The sequence below is a fragment of the Hyperolius riggenbachi genome, chromosome 6 (assembly GCF_040937935.1).
Source record: "Hyperolius riggenbachi isolate aHypRig1 chromosome 6, aHypRig1.pri, whole genome shotgun sequence".
NCBI classification, from domain to species: Eukaryota; Metazoa; Chordata; class Amphibia; order Anura; family Hyperoliidae; genus Hyperolius; species Hyperolius riggenbachi.
In genome coordinates this window covers 138,272,702-138,284,841 of record NC_090651.1, presented here as the reverse complement: position 1 = coordinate 138,284,841, position 12,140 = coordinate 138,272,702, and the positions used below count along the sequence as shown (strand labels likewise).

The window sequence follows — 12,140 nt, the reverse complement described above, 5'->3', positions numbered from 1 at the left end:
TGTCCCCGAGTGTTTCAATACAACATACTGCAACTGCATGAGGGATTGTGTCATTCCGGAGCGTCAATGAAATAGGTTGTTTACAGCAATTGTGTGTGTCACTCCCGGGAGTATAAGGACTTCCTTACATGTATGCATGCAGTGATGTGGTGGGTGCTGGATGTGTGACACAGCCGGCTGTGAGTCAGCTTAGGAGGAATACCGCAGATCTGCTCTTTTAATGGGTCATGGGGGATTTTGTACAAGCTTTTTGGAATAAAGTAAATATGTTTTTGTAGACTTTGGAGTATTGGAATTTGTTCACTGGAGTGTTCTGCGCCTTTCCCACCGATGGGAGTAAGACGGGGGCGCACGCCTGCCCGGACTGCGCTGACTGGCGGATTTTTCGGGGCCAGTTCAGAGAGATGGAGAAGGCAACTGAGGACGTAGTGAGAGCAATCAGGCTGGAGGTGCCACATCTCAGGTACACTTTAAAGCACTATTTCACAACCCATAGCAAGTTAGAGTATATTTATCAATAGACACTGTGTAGGAGAAAGTCATACAGCAAGTAGGGAGTGGAGTTTATAAAAACACAAAGGGCCAGCATCCTGTTTCCCCCCATTTATTAGGAGGTATATGGCATTGACATATCATTTATCAGCAGTAAAATATGTAAACTCAGTTTCATGTGCACAAACTGCCTGATAACCTCTCAGGCAGAAATCAGGATGTAACGCTGCAAGAAGGCCAATACATGCTATGCATTGCCCCGTGTGCCATGCTTTCACCATTACTGATCATGCTTCACTCTGTGGGAGAGTTCTATAGAATGGTCATCGCATTAATATTATGAAGCGTTCTTGTTCTGCAGGCCGATTCCTTGACATTCTATAATACAGCAATCTGTGTTGGCTTCTTCACATTTCTTCACTGTAAAGCTGGCCTATTGGGAAGATAACAAAATTGTATCTATAAACATAAAAAATGGCAATAAGACAATACAGCTGAAATACAGTAATCTAAACAAAAATCACAGTAGCCACTTTAGGCTCTGTTCCCACTCATTTAAATTCACGTGTCATGTTAAATTGCATTTTTGTGTTGCAAAAAAAAATTGCATCTGGTTTGGAAATTTAGACACATTCTCTAATAAATTGATTTAATTGGTATGTAACCAGAAATCGCAAACCAAGAATCATATAAACATGTACAAAAAACTATAATCGCAGAGAAAAAAAAAATTAAAGTACAACCGCATGAAAGTCTGTGTCATCTTGCCCTCTCTGTGGTTCACACTTGGCAGGCTTTGTAGTATAATCTAGGCTGCTCTCCATCAAATGGAGCCATATTGTGAGTGGTTTCAGTTGCAACATACTCGTCCTCTGACCTCCTCACGTTATAATTCATAGGATGCTAAAGAGCACCTTCAGACTGGCACATTTTATTTATAATGTGCATGCACAAAATCTAAGTAGCTGCTAATTCAGGTTTGCAGTGCTGTATGTATGTCAGTAATTTTGTTGGTTTTCCCCCATTGATTGTCTTACTGTACATAACCAATCCCTCCTGAAGCCAAACTCTAACCAGCCCTGCTAAATACTAACCACTACTTCACACCTAACCTTAACCTTCTCCCCAAGGTTTACCCTTTCCTGACAAATAACCCTACCCATACCACCAGTGACAGGCCTTCATCCCTGTATGCGCTCCATACTCTACCCCCTAAACTTCCACATCGAAAGCTAAAGCTTCCTCTTTAAGCTCTCCACGACTGATAGTATGATTAGAGCAGCATTTTGGCAATGTCAATTGTTGGCAATTGTTGAACACTGGTGCTAAATCCAATCACCACATGCCTCCATGCTATGATTACTTATGTATTACTAAATTTTACCTGTTTATTAAGAGTGCCGAATTAGTTGTTGTTCTCCACTTTTACATTTCCCTGTTTTGTTTTATTGCAGTTTGACAGCAGCCTTACCTTGGTTAACTGTTCTGCAAAATGTATGGCTGTTTGAGTATGTAGGGTAAGAGGACCAGTCTTAAGCTGGGAAACTCCATCTGCCAGGGCCATGAATATAATCAGCTGTTGATATAACAAAATATGATATAATTCTTCAGAGGCATGGTTAATATAAGAAATGACACAAGCACATCAGAGCAGGGCTCAATGGCTCTTACCAAAATAGGACTATTTAACACAGATAGGTTTAGAGCCAGATGTTGTGTCACTAACAATACCTAATCATCAGCAAGCCATTATGTATGTCACTTATCATTGTAATATTGTAGCAACAATGTTAATGGTTTAAGGTGGCCACTAACGATACAATCTGCTGATTAATCATATTAACGATCAGAGATGATTCTTTGGGAACACTAGTGGATATAAATATTCTAACCAATCTAATCAGATTAATGAAATCAATCTGATTTTTGGACCAATAGCGTTAATCTGATCGGATTCATTAGGAGATTTTTATCCATTAGTGGTCCCAAACAATTTCCGTTCATATGAATAATCGTTTGTAATGATCAGTCGGCAGATTGTATCACTAGTGGCCACCTTTAGAGGTGCATACAAACATCCGATTTTGATTGGCCAATTTTATCACTTCCATGTAGTACCTACACAATCTGTTCATAGCATAAAGAAAAAAAAAATCTATTGACACTCATACTACAAAGTGGTAACATTGGCCAATCAAAATTGGATGTGTGTACGCAGCCCAAGGAGAAGGTCAAATAGTAATGTGAAAAAGGGCTACGGTATATTTTTTTATTTTTTAATAAATCCAAATTGTTCTGAACTCCTTAAAAGATAAGGTGTTGCTGTAGCTGACTGCATGTGACTGCGATAGCACAGACACACTAGTTCATTAAACTTACAGCAGTCCTAGCTATATCACAATGTGACCTGGGTGGGGATCCAGACTTTTGCCACCAAAGAGTGTGTGTGTGTGAGTGTGTGAGTGTGAGTGTGTGTGTGTATATATAATTTTTTTTTTTTTTTTTTTTTTTACACAGCAAATCTAGCTGAAAACAGGTTTAATAGAATATGAGTGTTTCTTCCTGTGATACAATGACAGCAGCCATGTTTGTAAACATTACACACAAGGGGCTCCTGATGAGTCATATTTATGACGAGACGCGTAGGGCGGAGCTACGCTAGACGCTGTCGGCAGATGCGGAAGTAGCGGACCAGGCAAGCGGAGACGAGGGGATTCAAGGCGGCTATTGACAGAGTGGTCACCCGGGGACCCAACGTTGTTATATGCGCTATTCCCAAGTAAACCAATTGTGAGTGCGGTCTGAATTTTAATGTCTTATGAATAAATGGTTTTACACTATATAGAATTCTTTTAGCTGTAGTGCTATTGATTGGAGCCGGATTCCTGGAGTCTGTATATACAGTGGTGGGAAAAACTATTTGCCCCCTTCCTGATTTCTTATTCTTTTGCATGTTTGTCCCACTTAAATGTTTCTGCTCATCAAAAACCGTTAACTATTAGTCAAATATAACATAATTGAACACAAAATGCAATTTTAAATGATGTTTTTTATTATTTAGTGAGAAAAAAAAAACTCCAAATGGCCCTGTGTGAAAAAGTGATTGCCCCCCTTGTTAAAAAAATAACTTAACTGTGGTTTATCACACCTGAGTTCAATTTCTGTAGTCACCCCAAGGCCTGATTACTGCCACACCTGTTTCAATCAAGAAATCACTTAAATAGGAGCTATCTGACACAGAGAAGTAGACCAAAATCACCTCAAAAGCTAGACATCATGCCAAGATCCAAAGAAATTCAGGAACAAATGAGAACAAAAGTACTGTAATTGAGATCTATCAGTCTGGTAAAGGATATAAAGCCATTTCTAAAGCTTTGGGACTCCAGCGAACCACAGTGAGAGCCATTATCCACAAATGGCAAAAACATGGAACAGTGATGAACCTTCCCAGGAGTGGCCGGCCGACCAAAATTACCCCAAGAGCGCAGAGAAAACTCATTCCGAGAGGCCACAAAAGACCCCAGGACAACATCTAAAGAACTGCAGGCCTCACTTCCCTAAATTAAGGTCAGTGTTTACGACTCCACCATAAGAAAGAGACTGGGCAAAAACAGCCTGCATGGCAGATATCCAAGGCGCAAACCACTTTTAAGCAAAAAGAACATTAAGGCTCGTCTCAATTTTGCTAAAAAACATCTCAATAATAGACTTTTGGGAAAATACCTTGTGGACCGACGAGACAAAAGTTGAACTTTTTAGAAAGTGCGTGTCCCGTTACATCTGGCATAGAAGTAACACAGCATTTCAGCAAAAGAACATCATACCAACAGTAAAATGTGGTGGTGGTAGTGTGATGGTCTGGGGTTGTTTTGCTGCTTCAGGACCTGGAAGGCTTGCTGTGATAGATGGAACCATGAATTCTACTGTCTACCAAAAAATCCTGAAGGAGAATGTCCGGCCATCTGTTCGTCAACTCAAGCTGAAGCGGTCTTGGGTGCTGCAGCAGGACAATGACTCAAAAAACACCAGCAAATCCACCTCTGAATGGCTGAAGAAAAACACAATGAAGACTTTGGAGTGGCCTAGTCAAAGTCCTGACCTGAATCCTATTGAGATGTTGTGGCATGACCTTAAAAAGGCGGTTCATGCTAGAAAACCCTCAAATAAAGCTGAATTACAACAATTCTGCAAAGATGAGTGGGCCAAAATTCCTCCAGAACGCTGTAAAAGACTCATTGCAAGTTATCGCAAACGCTTGGTTGCAGTTATTGCTGCTAAGGGTGGCCCAACCAGTTATTAGGTTCAGGGGGCAATTTCTTTTTCACACAGGGCCATGTAGGTTTTGAGATTTTTTTTCTCACTAAATAATAAAAACCATAATTTAAAACTGCATTTTGTGTTCAATTATGTTATCTTTGACTAATAGTTAACGGGTTTTTATGAGCAGAAACATTTAAGTGTGACAAACATGCAAAAGAATAAGAAATCAGGAAGGGGGCAAATAGTTTTTCACACCACTGTATATCCCCCACATGCTATCAATCCTACCTCTGGAGAACTAAGGAGGCTTATTGGGTGAGTGCACACACGGTGGGGGTGTGTTGAGGTGCTCGCAGAAGGTGTAATAGTAGTAAAGGAAAACACGGTTATTACTATAAGGGAAAATGTGGTGGTGAATGCAAAACAGTTTTATGGATTTACACTATTGGTCCTTTCTCTTCAATTTTTTCACATGACGTGTCGGACCTGAGCGGAGTCTAACGGTGGAAAACAGGAAATCCAACAAGCCACAGGCAAAGAGACTTTTGTTGCTTATGGTGGACATTTACTAGGTTTTTGTTTGACTTTCTAGCTAATTGGTCCTGGAGCGCTGCTTAGTTTGGGAATTTTATATGGTACTGTCATACATCAGATGGTTAAAAGCGCGCACCACGCATATGTGAAGTGTTTAGTCTATACTTTCCCTAAGAACAATTGTTCTATTTTTTACTGAACATCAGGTCATACCTGGTCCTGCAGGTATTCATCAACGCATCCTCCGTGACGCAGATTCCGGAGAAGGATCTCTGCAGCTTCTGCCCCAACTCGGTCTGAAGTCACTCCTAAAATACACACAGCAATACAGTCACAGATAAGAACAAGCAAACTAATAACTGCACTAGATTAGTCCCAAACACCCATGCTAGTAAGTCAGTTTGATACCCCCAAAAATTGTAAGTAGCTAGTGGTGTCCCTAGCTGAAGGGAGATCTCATCAGTTGAATGTTGAGAGCTGGGTGAGTAGCCTCTCCTTTACACTTTGCTCAGGACTCTGCATAGGGAACGAGGGAGGGAGGCACTTGGGGAGGGGAGAGAACCGCCTTTTTAACATCAGGCGCCTGTAGGCATGTGCCTACAGTGCCTTATGGTAAATTCGGCCCTGCCAACTGGGAACTTATGAGCTGCCTGGCGGGAGAACCAACTGAGCCTGCAACTCCATTGAGGGTATCTTGTGAGTTGCCTGATGGGAAACCGGGCGGCGGGGGTATCGATGACACAGCAGACTTTTTTGGCCACATGTTGAGGGATTTGCCTTGGGGGAAAAAAGTGGTCGGGCGGGGGGGAGGGGTCAATCATGCGACATTGTTGGGACTTGGGGGGGGGGGGGGAATCGAGGCCACATGTCAGGGTGTGTGTGTGTGGGGGGGTGAATAGAGACCACATGTCATGTTGTGAGGGGAAGGAGTAGAGGCCACATGTCACGTTGTGGGGGGGGGGGGGGGGAGGATGTGTGGGAAGGGGGTATAGGTCACGCGTTACATTGTGGGCGAACTGTGAAGGGGGACCCTGTGCGGCCTTGAGGAAGGGGGACCCTGTGCGGCTCCCGAAACAATTGTCAGCTTTATACCTTTTTGGTAACGCATGGCTCAATAAAAGAGCGTGAACTCATGGAAAACCGGTGTGCTGACACATTTTTTTCACAGTTTCATTTGAGACATAGTCTATGTCCCAGTGTCAAGCACCCGACTACATTTTTGATGGTGGGCCCTTCATAACCTTTTTCATGCAACATTGTGTGGGAAGGGATTAGAGGCCACATGTCACGATGTGTGTGTGGGGAGGGTGGAATCGAGGCCACATGTGCCTTTTTTTCTTTATTTTAATGTGAATTATTATTTTTGGTTATGATATAAGATTATGATATCTGGGTTTTTTTATGTTAGTAGCTATTAGTTTAAATTAAATCCTCTAAACATCTGTCTTTGAATGCAATTTGGCTCTCAAAATAAAATTTACATCGTTGTTATGCTGATATTTGGCTCTTTTGAGGAAAAAGTTTGCAGACCCCTGGCTCAGGCTAAGCATTCCTGGGAGGGCAGGATTACATGAAAATACACAGCAATATACAGATATAGGAAGCTTCTCTGCTGCTTAAACCAGCATAATTAACATAATATTGGGTATTTTATCATTTGTTGCAACACAAGCAAGGAGTATGGCTGCTGAGAGCCCGATGTGGTTCACACTGGCTGGAGACCGCTGCTATATAACATAATACATATGATGTAATCCTCTATAATAAAACCCTAATGTCTCTGCGTCCCGTGTCCCTGTGTGTGTCCCACATGTGCAGGGACGCAGAGACATTGAGGGAGAGTGACGTGCGGCGAGTGATGACGGGCGAAGGGGCGTGCGTGGGTGCGGCATGCGCGCATGGCGGGCACATGCGCAGTGACAGACCTAGCCCATTTTTAAACGGGCTTAGGTCCACTAGTCCTATACAATAAAACCCCTGTGTCTCTGCGTCCCAGGGGTTTTGTCCGTGTCTGTGTCCCAAAGGGGCAGTGCGCATGTGCAGATTTGTTAGAGCTCTGCGCGCGTCCCTGTTGTTGCTAGGGTAACAGGGACGCAGTGCTCAGAGCTTGGAATGTTGCTGCTGCGGCAGGTATGCGCACGCCCGCGGCGGATGTGCTCGCGGGGCGGGCGGGAGTTCTTGCACGGCGCAGTGTTGACAGACCTAGCCAGTTTTTAAACGGGCTAAGGTCACTAGTTACTAATATTTTCCCTTCGCCATTTATTGTAACTGAACTTTTTACACCAGAGAAGTGTATCTGGGTCAGGAAACACGCCACAGTGCTCACACATCACAGCTATGCAGTTTCATTTTTTTTCTTTGCTTTAATTACAGCACTGTACAGACCTCCCAGGACTGAAGCAGGAAGTTCCATATCGCACATTCTTGGCAGCAAGCCCATTACGGGTAATTAGAGCGTCTATCCCTGCTACAGTCTCCTTTTCCACATGAATAACACAATTAATATATAAAATGTTCATACTAACAAAAGAAAATGGAGGCAAGATACAAAACTAAAATAAAGGTACAGACTAGAGATAAGACCACATTTTTGCTATAAGAAAAAAAATAGCTGATCTTGGCATTTATCCTAGATCAGAAACTGACTAAACTTTCACCCATCTAATATCAATGAATTTAAAAAAAGAAATTTAGAGAAAAGTGACAACAAGCTTAGCATACAAGTCTCTAAAGACAAGAGAACAGCAAAGCTTCTATTTATGCCAACTTCCTCTAGGCTAAGTCTAGGTGGTGCATTCGCATCCATGTGCCCCCTAGTGGTAAAACTACATACACACCATAAATGTTCATTGCTTGCAATGGTTTGTGATCATCTGAGTTTGATACCTTGCGCTAGCTTTTCACACTAATCATTTAAAATTCACATTGTATAATGTATCAATGTGTGAATTCATAAAAAACTGTGTAAAGCTAATTAATGCAAATGTGAAATAATATGCAGTAATACAAGGGAGGCTGAATTAGCGATATAAATAGTCTTCCGACAGCCTGGCGGGCTCAATGCAGCACAGCTCCATCACAGATACAGCTCTCAGGAGAAAAAAATAGTTAATATACGGTATCTACATATTGACCCTTTTAGATATTTTTTAAATTAGGGGTTGTTTATAGAATTCATGGCTGGTCTGCTGGAGCAGAGGAGACGTTTTGACTGTAATTCTGCTTTAACAAAAGAAGAGTTTCACTTAAAAAAAAAACTGCCTGCAAGACAGACTTCAAAGTGGACTGTACCATGTGTCCACCAGTGCTGATACAGGTCCCCGAGACCTGCTGGATGGATAATGGTGACCTCTGTGGCATTAGTACTAAATAGACAGTAAAAAACATAACTCAGGATTACCTTTCTTCCCTAGTGCTGATCCAGCAAATATACAGCCCGTAGATGTCTCAGCAACAATTCTATGAAAAAAAAGACTACATTTTTAATAAACTGAACACAAAATTAATCTGTGGCCTTTTAAATGTCATTCTTCAATAGTAATGTTCATTTGCATACAACAGAATGCTCTTTGGACACAAAGTTGCTCTGCTGCAGATGATATTTGACTAGGCCAGAAAAAGAACGCGATTTAGTGGTTGCCAGGGATAACCACCGTTCGGCACGAGCAGTATAAAAACTGCAGTTAGTAGCTTGACATTCTCACAACTATAGCAGATACCTCGAAGTGGAACACAGATGCCTCAAGCAATTAAGGAACTTTATTTGGCTATCTTCAGGAATATAGGTGCACAAATCATCAGCAATCTCCATGTCATCTTGGCGTTGCATTGCAATCACAAATCAGTCCTATTAACTGACTTAAGGTGCATACACACATCAGACCATAGTCTTTGGAAAATGAAAGATTACAGACCAATGTTACCCCCTTCCGTGTAGTATGAGAGCCATACCTACACAGTCTATTCTATCGAGCTGAACTCCCTATAAGACAGAAATCTTTGCAAGATGCTGTGCACAAAGATACTGCACACATTCAAAAGATCAGTAACTGCAAAAGATCTGTTCCTGCAAAATGCATTCATAGTCTATGATATCAGCAGATCCTCATACACACCTTGTTTAACAGACATTCATCTGCAGATCAGACAATCATCTGCAGATCTGAAGATCCATCCTAGTGGATCTGATCTGCAGATGAATGTCTGTTAAACAAGGTGTGTATGAGAATCTGCAGATATCATAGACTATGAATGCATTTTGCAGGAATGGATCTTTTGCAGGAACAGATCTTTTGCAGATACTTATCTTTTGCATGTGTACAGCATCTTTGTGTGCATCATCTTGCAAAGATTTCTATCTGATGGGGAGTTCAGCTCAATAGAATAGACTGTGTAGGTGTAGCTCTCATACTACATGGAAGGGGGTAAAATTGGTCTGTGATCTTTCATTTTCCAAAGACTATGGTCTGATGTGTGTATGCACCCTTAGGCTCATGCCTTTAGGAAATTAATCTAGGCAATGTGAAATCTAGGCTACGTGAGCAAAGAAGAAAGTCAGGTAGAAAGTGAAGTACCCCGGAAACTAGGAGTCCCTGTTATATATAGAAAAACCTCCAGTTTACCAAGGGTTACATCTTAATGTCTCACTGGGCGGCATCAAGCTGTCCTTTACATTCAGAGCTTGCTATTGGTTATCAGGAGTGTGTGATGCACAGTGTGCCCACTGCACAACTGTGGCCATATATGGTGCTTCCTTCCTTATGACCACGGAAGGAGGTCTTATGTTCCTGCTGTAATTCTTTATACTTTGCGGTCACAAAGCAGGCAGTAAGTCTGCCTGAAAGTGAGATAAAGCCACGTTTGACCTTCTCTACCAAGTAAGATGTACCACTAAACCTCAGAATGGTTCCTTTCTAGAATGTGTCTTAAAAGGGACCCTGAGCAGTAGAAAAAAACAGACCCTGCCCGTCATCACACCAGCTACCGTAAGAGTCTTGAGCATGCGCGGTTCTCTAAAGACTGAACCTCGCAACCTCCCCAAGTAAGTCCCGATTTCTGGCAATATTTAGGCAAGATTTACTGCTGAAAAATGGATTCAATTTATACATTTCTTTTTTTAATCATCATTATAAACAGATCCCACAGTGGAGAAGAAGTTGCCCCTGAAAATGACTTCATACAACTGCACTGCACGCCAGAGAATTTTATTCCACATAACTACAAACCACTTACACAATTCCGCTACCGTTTCCCACTGCTTTGTCAGCAGGTTCTTGGACACCTTGAATATTTACATGCAGATCCCTCAATTCCCGCCGAATGCAACGTACTGCTGCTGACACCATGTCCTTCACCATCTTCAAGAGAGTAAAAAAGTGGCAATGTTACATTTATTATGGAAACATAAACTTATAACACATACAAACTGTCCACTGCGGATGACTGTTGACCCTTTGAACAGATCAGAGAACCCCGATTTATTGGGAGTCTTTACAAGTACGCTAGCAGTGGTTTGACTGTAGCTAGCTTGTCTGACAGCTTATCCATGTCTCTTCTTGAAAATCACTCAGTGCATTGTATAACGGCATAACTAACATCAGTGTTCTCCCCAGAATTTTTTTCCAGCCGGGTGGCATGAAAAATTAGCCGGGTGGGGGGGCGATGAGAAAATACAGGACCGGTGCTTCTGTGCACAAATCTGCTTACAGCATAGGAGGAGGTGAGCCGATGACAGCCGGGTGCTCACCAAAACTAGCCGGGTGGAGCACCCGGCTAAAAGAGCCTGGGGAGAACACTGCACATAATTGTATAACGGCATAACTCACATAATTGTATGCTTTTCACTGGACAAAAAGGTTTAGTTTAGCTTCTCTGCACTCCACTCCCTCCTTACTTGTACACTAATTATCAGATCACATATGTGGATCACAACATGTAATTAAGAGCACAGATAATACAAGTAAAGTTGTTTTAAGTCTTTATACCTTTAATGACAGTTGAGGAACAAGTTCTGTACAAGGCTAGCTACTCAATCTGTTACTTTACTGCTTTTTCCACTTCCTAAATTTGCTTTCTAATTTCTTCCCCACCAACACATCAACCTATTCAGAGTTCCAGTGTTCATGCAAGAGGATAACAACAACAAAAAAGTTGTGATTGGCTCTGACATGGGTATGGCACAGATTCTTCACTTGGAAGATACCCACTGACCTTATAGGGAAGGACTCCAGCCACAAATGCTCGCCCATATATCTTTGTGACAGAACCCTTATCTGTCAGGTTGATGGGCTTTAAATATTTTACAGGAGAAACTCGGACTAGTATTTCACCTCCTCCACGAGGGTAGTAACCTCTGTAAGAGAAAGATTTCAGTATAGCATTAAAACCATTTATTACACTGCAAAAGCCTTACGCTAAAGAATATCTGTAACAATTTGATCATGTTTAGGAGATCCACATATAAATTCCATTAGGTCAGAAAGACAATTTGCATGTGTTTTCATTGTTTAGAATAGAACTATAGTGTATATATATATATAAAAAAAAAAGTCCTTACATTCAAATTGCTATAATTATTGCATAAATAATAGTGGAAATTACTTCTGCTTGTTAAAGAAATGTCTACAAACAATGATTTATACTGGTCTGTGAAGAAGGAAGGAATGGATGTGAAACCTTTCAGAAGGAAATTGATTTGCATATTAACTCACTGAGCGAAATTAGTGACTTATGGGAGTAACTTCTGGCTCATGTGAACCTGAATACTTGCAAATGTCTTCTATTTTAGGAAGATGGAATTGTACTTAACATTGTAATTTCAGTAAGGTGGTTTTTTGGTTCCTTTGGACAGCTCC

General features: G+C 41.6%; 1 protein-coding gene across 3 annotated transcripts in view; it reads right to left on the bottom strand.

Annotated features, from left to right (window-relative positions):
• Window positions 1-588: 588 nt before the first annotated feature.
• The window catches only part of RTCA (RNA 3'-terminal phosphate cyclase), a 32,852-nt gene continuing 21,300 nt past the window's right edge, over window positions 589-12,140 (bottom strand). For all 3 annotated transcript variants that reach the window (XM_068239992.1, XM_068239991.1, XM_068239993.1), the window contains exons 7-12: window positions 11,497-11,638; window positions 10,519-10,643; window positions 8,687-8,745; window positions 5,500-5,594; window positions 1,964-2,068; window positions 589-925 (exon numbers count right to left, since the gene is read on the bottom strand). In XM_068239992.1, the coding sequence (XP_068096093.1) occupies window positions 830-925; window positions 1,964-2,068; window positions 5,500-5,594; window positions 8,687-8,745; window positions 10,519-10,643; window positions 11,497-11,638 (622 nt within the window). In that variant the 3' untranslated portion in view covers window positions 589-829. The remainder of the gene's footprint in view (window positions 926-1,963; window positions 2,069-5,499; window positions 5,595-8,686; window positions 8,746-10,518; window positions 10,644-11,496; window positions 11,639-12,140) is intronic.